At 47.4% G+C, this 12,079-nt stretch overlaps 1 protein-coding gene across 1 annotated transcript in view; it reads left to right on the top strand.

The window, feature by feature from the left end:
* Positions 1 to 11,787, top strand: part of LOC144121319 (uncharacterized) — a 45,750-nt gene extending 33,963 nt beyond the window's left edge. The window contains exons 2-4 of the mRNA XM_077654478.1: positions 1,674 to 1,838; positions 6,392 to 6,933; positions 7,839 to 11,787. Coding sequence (XP_077510604.1) covers positions 1,674 to 1,838; positions 6,392 to 6,933; positions 7,839 to 8,097 — 966 coding nt within the window. The 3' untranslated portion in view covers positions 8,098 to 11,787. The remainder of the gene's footprint in view (positions 1 to 1,673; positions 1,839 to 6,391; positions 6,934 to 7,838) is intronic.
* The last annotated feature ends 292 nt before the right edge of the window (positions 11,788 to 12,079 follow it).

The following is a 12,079-nucleotide window of genomic DNA, read 5'->3' as shown; positions in this document are numbered from 1 at the left end:
TGCTTACATTCTCGTACAGGAAATGTATTTAATGGGAACAATAGCAAGATCAGCGCATGGCTGCCAAAGACGTACTGGTGATTGAAAGCACGCGCCCCGCACGGACGACCTTCAGTCTGCAGCTGGCCAATCCGGTTACCGCTTGCATATCGCTGCACCATCAAGCCAAATCAATAAATCTACATTCTAATGCACGAAATTATCATAAATGGTAGTGCACATAAAAGACGGCAACAAGCGACACGCCAGCACAGAAATCTGCTTTTAAGTACCGGTTTCCAGTCCGCGCCCTACCTGGCCGAATACCCTCGGATGTCACCTTAACGAGTAAAAATGTGTCTCCGATAACCACAGTACGGTGTGGCAGAGGGAAAATGTGAGTAGTGATGCACAGCACACACCCACATGTGATGGAGCGCATCAACGACGGAAGCGAAGAACGTCTAACCACGCGTTCTACACGCGGCGCCGAAAGATGGCGACTGGTGTAGAGAGTAGGAGCGCGCCCGCAGCCTGCGTGCGAGGGTAAAAGTAGTGAGCGCACGTGTACGCTGTCCGCTTGCGCTCCCGGATTGACCGCCATGGACATACCGCAACCTGGGACTCCCTACCGACAAAGAAACCCAAATACTGTGCAAAAAAAAAACGCCTTCAGGCCCTGCAAAACACAACAGGACTGTCAACGCTGCTTTAGGCTATATCTGGCCTTCATCTTTGCCCCAAGCGCTTCTAGCCAATTCCCAACCCCCTCTCCCCACCCTTACTCCCAATCCCTTCTCCCGGGTGCTGTGCAGTGTTCCCCTAGAGGGCAGCCAAATACCGCACCTGTAACCTCAACCATCCAACAAAAAACAAACCAAGCCACCAAGCCATGGACAACGCTTTAGCCCGGCGCGCAGATCCGAGCGACACGGCAAGCGACACATGCATTTTGCTTCGCGCGACGGCGTCGCTCGTCGCTTGCCGCCGTCGCCTTCACGTTCGCGTGAGTTTTCGCGTACATGGAGTCCAGGCTTGAGGCGTTAGCGACACCGAGACTGCGACGACGACAGCTACCGCAAAACAAAAGTTTTGGGGCAAACAGGGCCCGTCGGGCTCGAACCACAAAACCATGAACAAGCCTGCATTTCGGTGCGTGTCGAGGAAACCGGACGCGTTCGGCGGGCCTAACAACAGCGACTTACGCGAAACTCCAAATTTATTTCTCAATCCCTGTTCATTTAAACACTCAAGTGATGAGCAGAAGTCAACATCGCTTACAAGGGTGGAGGAGGGATCATCATTTGCATGGTCCCTCTTCCCTCCTGCAACTGCGCACGCCACACCAGCCGCACCACACTTAAGCGAAAAGCATTGAAGCAAAGTTCATGGGCACAGCTTCGGGGCCTCCAGCAGCAAACACGCATGCGCCATGCAAAAGGCGCCCTAGAAGTGAAGTCGGTAAAAGCCAAAAGCAAAATCCCCACTGCTGTCACAGCTTCGCCACAATTCCAATGATCGTCTGTCGCATAAATATGTTTTATAGCTTACGTCTCAATGTGCAAGCGTGGTTGATTGCTTCTGAGTGCGCGCGCGTGTGTCTTATTGCATATCTGCAAAAAGAGCACTCTCCCTTGTAATGCCTTCGCGTTCCAAGCCCACATGTGTGCCATTGCCTTGCCTCTTTTTCGCAGAATCTGGTCGACCTGTGGATCCACGCAGACGTGCTGCCCGGCTCGGGAGGCAAGCCTCCCGTGGACGCGGCGTCGTTCATGCGGCAGAGCGCACCGTTCCACCCATTCGCCATCATCTCCCTCGGCTGGAACACCAAGCCCAAGGGCTCGTACTCCTGGAGTCAGGTATGCGGGGTCTGAGATTCCCCCCTAATTCCGCTTGGAGGTCCATTATCGCGTACGTAGCCTTTAAAGGGGCTCTGAAACACCTCCCGAGGAAAGCACATCAACTCGCTTAATCACTGCGTTGTGTTGTGAAAACCTGAGCCAAATAACACACTTCTACACGCAGCAGAGGACCCACAATCATGCTCGAAAGTTAGCGAGCCCTTCCCGGCGACTTTTTCATGCTCGCACCATCCTCCGTCGCTCTTATCTACGTATACATGTTGAGAGGTGGCTACTGGTTAGATTCTTTCAAACGTCAGGCAGCTATCAAGGCCGCGGCCAATTAGCCGCGTAGCTCCGGTGGCTCAAGAAGCTGCGCCTCCGAAGGGGGGGCCGGCGGAGGAGCGTCTACCTTCCAGCCTGCAAAAAGTGACGAGAGGAGAGGGAAAGGCGCGAAGAAGCTGAAATTCCAATTTTGCCAACAGATAACTCAGCTTCTACAAAGCGCTTTAAAAATTTATTGCTGGGCAATATTCGTGCGACTACTGATCCGGAGTTCCCGGGTTCGAACCCGACCGTGGTGGCTGCGTTTTTATGGAGGAAAAACGCTAAGGCGCCCGTATGCTGTGCGATGTCAGTGCACGTTAAAGATCCCCAGGTGGCCGAAATTATTCCGGAGCCCTCCAATACGGCACCTCTTTCTTCCTTTATTCTTTCACTCCCTCCTTTATCCCTTCCCTTACGGCGCGGTTCAGGTGTCCAACGATATATGAGACAGATACTGCGCCATTAGACCACCTTTCAGAGCCCCTTTAATTTCTGATGTTTCGTAATGTAAGGTACTGGGATCTAGGTTGCGTTCAAATGCTCGTAACTGGTTGCTGCAACTGAACTGCTTTCCATGTGACGCTATAGCAAGCGTTCTAACCAACAGAAAATTGTGAATAGAGTCTCAACACGACATTTGCGCGCTATATGTACTTGTTGTGGATGGAGCTATAGAGCCAAGCTTTCAGAAATTGAAATTGATAGTCCTCATAAAGGCCTGGTTTTTGTTTAGTCTTTGTGGAACGCTATTATGCAGTGTTTGCTGTACCTGAACGAGCCAATCCATAGTGCGAGTATCTAAGGTAGAGAGAGTGACAAAACGATCTTCTGCCCAACTTTCTGCAGTAAAATTAAGCATGCACGTTTCCATTTATTCTACCAAGTGCCTATCATATATAAATCCGTTTAAGCTGCCATTCTGCAATGATTAAGTTGAAGGAACATTATCGGAGACCGTCAAAGGTGACCAGAAGCTGTTTCAATAGCTGTTATTATTAAGTCAACAGTGGGCTTTGGTTCGAACGTTATTAATGCTTGGGCAAATTTTGAGGTTGTTGTGTGTCAAGCAAAGTATATTATAGAGCTAGTTTACCTGCCACTGGAATAAATAAACATTAACGCCTCCGTTTTAGAACTTCCTCAAAGTAAGGCACGATATTCAACCTGTGGCATGAGTATACCGTACTTGACCGCGCGCAGTTTGCGACTTCTACCATTGGATGTTACCGTGGCCCCACTCGACTCAGCAACTTTCAAATTTAGTTTATACTCCGCGTAGTTCTTAGGTACCAGTCACATCGCGGACACATTGTATGGACCTCCTTCACACCGCGACGTCACGAAGATGCGGTGGCGCTGATGTTAGCAGCGACTTTCGCATGGTAGGCAAAACAGGTTCCGCTTGCCTGTGCCTACCGCAGCTGCCGCAGGTACCGGCGGCTGCTTCAAGCCTGTGCACTGCAGAGGCAGCATATATTGACCAGCTGCATCACTGCTGGATCCGCGTAGTAGCATAAAAAATATTAAATTAGCCTCGATAGGTTTCTCGCGCATAAATGCCGCATTCGGAAACTGGCTAACAGGCATTGGGCCACGGTAGTAAAGCGCGAAGTCTGGGAGTCGATAGGCACTGCCACTCAATGCACTTAATAGCATACAAGTTACTGCGTTCATTCACCTGAACTTCAGGATAGTAGGCTGATAATTGCTCAAGGAAAAAAAAAAGACATGTAGCTGCACACGTACTTATCACCTTGAGCCGGAGTGCACGGGGCGCCGACTGGTTCACTCGCCCCCAAGGAATGCGTTTTTTTGTTAATAGCACACCATGTTTAAATGGCGCGTTTTGTGATATTTAATATTTACTTGAAACTGTTTCTTGATATGAGGACGTAATTATTTCATTCGAGTAGAAAGAAGTCTGGTAAGTTGTGTCAATCTTGCGCGGTCGCGTTGGTGTGCTTAGAATAGCGTACCTTAAGTGTGCTAAACGCCATATGCTTTTTCATTGCATCATGAATGTGTCATGTTTCATGAGGTAATACATGATCGCGAAGCATGTTTGGAAAGAAGCAGCCGCAGGCGTGCTACTAACAGACACGTGGCGAGATTGAGAGGGGACGCGGCATGAAAAGTGTTTTCGTTATTCATGCATGCGATATGCAACTAAACTTGGTGCAAATATGAAATTCCTACGCTAGTTTCAGTCATTCCTTTTATATATAGCTATACCTGGTGCAGTTCTGGGTAATTATAATTAACACCGTCAAGTCTCCCCAAGCTAGGTCTCAAATAATTGAGTAGATAGTGCGCAGTTTTTTTATGCCAGCATGTGCATAAAGCCCTGTTCTGTATGATGTCGCGATTAGTTCTTTTTCTATATGATCAGTACTTATGCATGCATAGTTACATGAAAACGTTTCTTACAAAAAATAACTAACACAATACTGCATGTGTAGGGAAAAAAATCGAGAGATTTATTACGCTCCTCAACGTCTTAGGAATAGTTTGCGACAAATGGAATCATTTGATTTTCATGCGAATTACGAAGGTGAGTGATCCAGTCGCAGAAAATGTGAGAGGTCAGAAAACGAACCTTAAAGTTTATTCCCTCGTTTATGGCATCTTCGCTTTCGCTTTGGTCAAAGAAATGCGGCACTGAAATCAAAGAAATTACCTCACAATTTCTGACGACCACACTTCTAAAAAGCGTAATTTATAAATTTGTACTCAATATTTTGCTATAATTTTTCGTCACGAAACTAGACTTCAGGGCTAGGAAAGAAAATAATTCTAGAAATCAAAAATTTTCATCAAATCGACCAGCTTAACAAGAGGACAAGTTGGCCTGGCTGGTGCGTGGTCATGCGGCTAAAAACAGCGCTAAGCGAGACAGGAGATCGGGGACACGACGCTGTCCCCACTTTTCGCGCAGCGCGACACGTACGTATGTCAGCAGACGATGAGCGCATGTCTGCTCCGACGAAACAACGCCAGCACTTCCCCTCACTACTGTCCCGAAGTAAAATCATTCCGGCTAGTGCAGAGTGTCAAAACTTGTTTTATTCAATGCCTAGCGCATAAATAAACAGCAGGAACGCTTTCTACATGTTTACTACTAACCATATATACAATACACAGTGTCAAACTATTTCTCTTTATAGGCCGCACGTGGACAACGCGAGCTCGTGTACTTCAACAAATTACTAAGTTGGAAGCATCGACCATTGCTATGATTCGCAGAAACTGGAAACGCGCCTACAAGCCTTGAAAACCCGCGCACAACACCTATCCGCGACGCCACTCCCCGACCTTTTGCCTACCACGAGCTCGCTAGCGACTGCAGCGCCACCTCGTTTGTTTACAAACATGCAGGAGGTCCATATGCGTAGAGTCACTAAACCGGTTTTAGTGACTTATGTCGCATGATGCCCAGCGCGGACAAATACTCGAACTTCTTAGCGCATGGTAACGGCTTAGTTCGTACTGATGAGTTTGGTGAATTAGAGTGAAGTATACCCTCAAGTGTTCGCGGCAGCAAGCACCGCAGCAAATACAGTGCATAAAAAATTGCATTTTTTTCCTTACTGCTCGCCAATTCACTGGGGATGTGTCTTTAATTATCCCTGACGTATAAGCCCGGTAACCTTGTTGGTAGGCTACTCCAGATGACAGCGATAAAGATTTCGTGAAATGCACTTACAAAAAATACAAACAGGATTTTCACCGTACTCCGACTTTCTGAAGAAAGCATTGATGTTGCAGAGAGGCCCGACCCTTCAGAGGAGCAAATGCCTCTTAAGTAGTGTATGTAGAAGTAAGGCCGAGTAGCAACACTGAGACGCTAGAGCAGGATTACGCCCCGTCAAGAGAAACCTAGCAGCGTGTGCGCTTGATAAATTAGCAAATGAGCTCATATCTCACCTATCCGAGACAAAGTTTTCCTCTCTTTGTGAGTGTCTGAGTTTGTCTTCAAGCATGAGCAAATAAGACCTCATAAGAGCCCTCCTAAATTATGGCACCAATAGAAATGAGTGCCGTCAAGAGAGATGCCTGTGGAAACTGGAAAGTATTTTCGGCAGCTCCTTGCGAACTGCCCACATCACTCAAGCCAGGCGTGCAGACTGGTTTTTTGCAGTTCCAGCGTGAACTGCATGTGCGATGTGCTCGCATCGCTCTTTTTGCAGTTGCAGTGTGGTTTTTTAGGGGCCTGCGGATGAAACCTTATTTCTCGCTGGACGCAGGTAGAATCCATGGTGCGACTTGTGGCCTGCGGCCACCCTTACTTGACCCGGATCGCCTTCAAGGTACGGGCGTCCATGGTACAGGCATCACTGGCGCAGCTCTCCTGGCTGCTTGACGTGATGCCCAACGCCACACTCGTCATCTGGTCGCCCACAGGAGAGGCACCGAACACAAGCGCCCTGCTGAGCCTCCGCAAGGCCAGGCCGTCGGCGCACATAGTCTACGACCTCCCGCAGGAGCATCAGCTTGAGAACCTTCTGGAAGAGGTCGCTCCTGAAGAGGGTGCTGCGGAAGGCGCTAAGGAAGAAAGTGGCATCGGCTGGACCGTGGACGAGACCAATACGAACAACTGTCGAAGGAAGTCTCTTCCAGGACAGAACGCAGTGGTGCTGGGAGACAACAGCGTCTCGATGGTGCTGCCGGAGTCCTGGTCTAACATGGAAGCCAAGCTGGATCTTAGCAAGCCTCGGGCCCTGGCTGTAAGCATTGGCGAAGACAAGTTGTCCCTCGAGGGCTCCTGCTTCCAGCTGGTCCTGAACAGGTGAAAATTCGTTTGTCGATCCATATTTGTGAGACGCGTTGTCATGCAGCTTCAGTCAAAAGCGTGCTAGACAACGATACACATGTGAAGTTGTACATTATAGTGTCTGTCGTCCTTCTAGTATTTCCTATAGTGTTAGCACGAATTTTCATGCACGAGAAGAAATGAACAGCTTAAATTTGCCCGGGAATTGTGCTTTACCTGTTGTCTAAAGACTTCTTGATCCAAGTGAAACTGCCATCCTGTAGATTAGGCAGCAGTAAAAGCCGACTTATCTCTTAGCGTAACCGTGCGTTGTAAGTTCTAGCTTAAAGGGACACACAGAGGTTAACTGCATCTAATTTTTTCGATGCTTAAAATTCGTTTATTTGGTTCATGTTGTGTGTGTGTGGCTCTGTCGAAGTTTCTTCGGCGAAAAAAAAAATCAATCGTATTTATTGCTAGGAAACTTGGAAGTTGAAAATGGCATATATTGTTTTCCACCTGTAGATTCCAACTCGTGATGTTGACAATGATGCCAAGAGAATTATGGACTCAGTGATCGCTGAATGGCGGCATGGTCTAGCCTCGGAGATTCGCAAGTAAAAAGTACTTATGTCATCGCAGTTTGCTTGTGAGCATCGTGCGTGACGGCGAAGCCTTCATTTCATTTTTGGTTCTTTTTTATCTTTTAAACACTCCGCTTTCAGTGAAATAAGCTTGTTTTTCATGAAAACGTGGTAATCATACGATGTCAGTCACCTTAAATGTATTCTCAGCGTCTCTTTTAAGCCTAGTCACCCGAAATTTACTTATGTCTGCATGGACACGCACAATCACGAACTCTTCCTTGCCTCCAGACCTTCTTGCTTGGTTACCTGGTGAATATTAAACCAATCTATTCTTCATTGCCTCCATTTCAACAGGAGTGGTCAGGAGGTGACAAGCCGCGCCTGGCCTGTGACGTGCAAGAACCACGCCTCGTCTTCGACGAAGAAGACCGGCCCACCGGCGATGGTCAAACAATGGACGTACGGGGAACCGGCGCCACTCAAGCTGCAGCCCTCACCCGGAGCCGTCGTCTACGCTGTTCGTTTCCAAGACCCAGAACCATCCTCAGCGCCTGCAGCGGCCAACACCTTGCTGCTTCTGCTGCTCGGGCTTGTGGTCGTGAAGGCGCTCTGAGTGACTGTTGCTTGAACTCAAAGCAAAAAGAGGTGAAAATTGGGTTCTTTCGAAAGGCGACGCGGCTGTCGGAAAAGCAAACAGCCCACGACAGCATTTGAGTACTGGGAGCCAAGGATTTGTCCTGATACACCAGGTACAAGACGCATGGCGAGACGAATGCTGGCACCACAGACGGATAACTTTCGCGCTTAGGGCATAAACAAGGAGATGGGGAAAGGATAATATAAACAGAAGTGCAGTAAGATGGAGCTTGAAGAACACCACTGCTTTATCGCTGGTAGAGAATAGAGGCAGCAGCTAACTTCTAAAACACGCTTGTTGAGAATTGCATTCAGATATCCACAAGCGTTTTAATTTCACTTCCATTTCAGCATTTTTCATCTTCTTAGGTTACCAGTGCAAGTACAAAAGGCTCCGACTACGGTGACTTAGCCTCAGAAAGCACATTTAATGGATGTTTTGCAATGTAGCACCTGAAATGCATGCTTCAAATCAGTGGTTGTAGGAAGTAGCTGGACTGCAATTCAGTTTCGGATATGTTAAAATATAAAGTACCCGAAAGAAACCTGCTAGGAACAAAAACGACAAACCTGCATTTAGAGAGCTCTTGTATCTAAAAGTCTTGTCTTTTTATGCGTCACGATGTGTTCACGACGTGGGTGCTTGTTTGCGCTGTTTGCTACACCATCCCGCATGTTGCCTGGTTCTGTACATACCACATGGGGCACTTACTGGCTTTGTCATCTGATTCTTTTTTTTTCTTGCGACGTAGTAAGTGTTTTGCTCTGTGATTTAATGAAAAGCTTTAGGTTTCCGAAAATTTCGCGAGCTGAACGTATGGTTTATATTGCATCTTGCTATAAAAATGACCCAATACACCCTTCACCCCAAAATAACCTGATGTCAATTTATCCTGTGCCTTATACGACGAATGCTAGTGCTAATGCACGCGCAACAACAGTCTATCCACTGGGCCTACAATGTCGACGTAAAAAAATACGTTTCCGCACTTTGTTGCAAATTACATTAGTCACTTTTTGTCATGTGTGCTAATGTTGACGTACAAGCGACGCATCTGAGGCCCTGTCGCCGACTTCGACATCTTACATCATGTTGTGCATAAACAATAATGCATCATTGACGCTTCACCTGGACGCCAAATAAGACACAAGTATTATTACCGGAACATTCTTGAACATTTTTTCACACATTCACCATTATTGCGACTAGCCGTTTCTGTCTGAGTGAGGGGGGAAACCGTAACCGCAAGCTCCACACTAGCTTCATTGTGTCACAAAATTGACTCTAGCCAAAGGCGTTTCAAGGGGCTGCGAATAAAGATACGCGGTATTAACATGAATTAAACCATTCTGCAATTCTATGCGGCCTGCTTTCTCTTTACGGCCTTATTCCAGGCGATGAAAGTGAAGCGCCCCATTTAAACGCGGTTTAGTGTCAGTTCGGACCATCATACTTTAGCATGAGGCTTCCCCATTAACATTATGAAAATTGAAAAAGGGGGGGGGGGGGAGTAAATTGGAGCTGATATGACTGTTAGAAAGTAGACACTTTTAGTTGGGGCGTACGCACCCCTTACTAAGTTGCGTACGCTGTGAATAGCGTAAAACACCACACTTTTAGTTGACCGTGCCTTAGCGTCCCTCATTCGAACGCGTAAACAGTAGCGCCATCTAGTGACAAGACGTGAAAGCACATCAAAGCTCGGTTGAAGAACTTTTCATCCGTGATTACTGATAATTAGGGTGAGTGCATTGCGAGCATTTTTCTGTTCGAAGAAGAAAAACTTTGCAAACTGAAGAACATGTAAGAACTGACTAAAAGCTAGATAACTGCTTCGCCAGGTGTCGTTGCTACGAGGAAAACACACAACGCTTAGTTAAGCCTAGGAACTTAAAAATCGCCAAATTAACTGAAAAACAGGGGCTAGTTATCGCCTATACCGGTACGTGTGGGCAAGAGTAGGCGAAATAAAAGCGAACCGCTTCCATTTGAGCGAACTATCGAGTAAGAGAATCCAGCGGCGACATGCTGTTTATTCCGAAGCGGGCGAGATGGTCACCGCCGCGTTCTGCGCATGCGCATCTGTTACCCTCAGTGCCATTGCGTGTGCAAGCTCACTGCGTGCGTCCAACTAAACGTGTCTAGTAACACGTGCACCGCACGGTCACTTCGTTTAACACTACAATGTCGCGAGCACAGACAAGCTGAGAAGCGTTCATGTTGAGGGCTGTAGCCACCATCATGTATATATAGTAGCCATCGCCGGGTGCAATATCGAAGTTTCCACCCTCCAAGCGAAAAGAGATCTGCGCAAAATAGCAAACATCGATGCAACTTTATAGGATGGGGAGCGGTTACGCTAAGGTTGAGTGCATTCTAAAGGCGATTTAAAAAATACGGAGCTAGCTTTGCCAGGTTTGTGTCTTGCGTTGTTCACTTACGAGATCGCGCGGCTGATAATTTGCCGTTCAAAACGGAAGTGGCTCGCACAGATCCGTGCGTAAATGATGCCTCGCCATCACTATTACTCTTAGCATCCCGGACTTCGGGTCACCAACTGCAGAAAGACGTATGGTAAGCAGCAAGTACAGCTTTCTACATTAGTGCATGTGGAAGATTCAACTGTGCGTACATTGTGATGCAATATCAGTAAGCAGAGTGTTTGCTGCTCCGACTGACTGTATCTTCCACCAAAGTTTGCGGCACTCAGTAAAAGCTCTGTGTAAAGGTGAAATGTGTAATTGACGCTAATACATAGCGGACCGACTCGTCACATACTAGCCGATATTCGATCTTTGAGTGTGCGAATCATCACTGCACGAATACGCCTGCGTGGAATAAGGGGTCTGGCCAGCCAGGACCAGGGTCGACGTCTACGTGCGCATTCTCTTAGCTAAATGGACCAGAGATGATGACACCTGTATTCGTACTTGGTCATCTCCAGCTTATACAAGGTCTCTTTTTGGGGAGAGAGCGGCCTCTTACATAGTGGCTGTCTACAGGTTCTCGATCACTTCATTCAACTAATATTGGCATCCAGTAAATGACTACGCTATAGCAAAGCACACACCGTCTGTCATAAAACCCCAGGAAAACATACATCGAATGTGTTTTTTTTCTGCGAATGGCGGCGTATACTACATAAAACATAAGATGCTGAAAAATCTCTGAGCTGCTAAAGATATTGGACCGCAGTAATTGTGTCTGTGGTAAAGACGAAACACGAAACGAAAATATAGTAATATATAAGTAATCGCGACTCGCCCTCGTCTGAGTGCGAATACTCGTAAGGAGAATGTCTGTGCTGCTTTGACTCAGTGTGTGTGTATATATTAGTTGTACGTGTTGATATCTAACGAAATAAATGCATTTTTTTGTTGTAAGTAACAACAACGGTTTGACCGAGCGATGCTTTCATGTGGGCTCGACCGTCCATCAAGTGTGCCATCAGCGGAAGGTTCCAGTACGGCTGCAAAACGAAACACTTGAGAAGACACTGCCATTTGGACCCAACGCTGACGATGTAGTGTGTGTCTTCGAAACTGATGCCATGTTAAAACTGGAGAGAATGCTTAAGCTCCGCCTTTAAGGGGCTGTGAAGGGGGCTCTAATAAAGTTGCGGCATGTCTGGGATATTAAAGCACGCCGCTTCACGAATAGTGCCCAGCAATAATAATAATAATAATTGGTTTTTTTGGGGAAAGGAAATGGCGCAGTATCTGTCTCATATATCGTTGGACACCCGAACCGCGCCGTAAGGGAAGGGATAAAGGAGGGAGTGAAAGAAGAAAGAGGTGCCGTAGTGGAGGGCTCCGGAATAATTTCGACCCCTTGGGGATCTTTAACGTGCACTGACATCGCACAGCACACAGGCGCCTTAGCGTTTTGCCTCCATAAAAACGCAGCCGCCGCGGTCGGGTTCGAACCCGGGAGCTCCGGATCAGTAGTCGAGCACCCT

The sequence above is a fragment of the Amblyomma americanum genome, chromosome 2 (assembly GCF_052857255.1).
Source record: "Amblyomma americanum isolate KBUSLIRL-KWMA chromosome 2, ASM5285725v1, whole genome shotgun sequence".
Taxonomy (NCBI): Eukaryota; Metazoa; Arthropoda; class Arachnida; order Ixodida; family Ixodidae; genus Amblyomma; species Amblyomma americanum.
The sequence above is the reverse complement of the archived record's forward strand: the minus strand, read 5'-3'. Positions and strand labels throughout refer to the sequence as shown.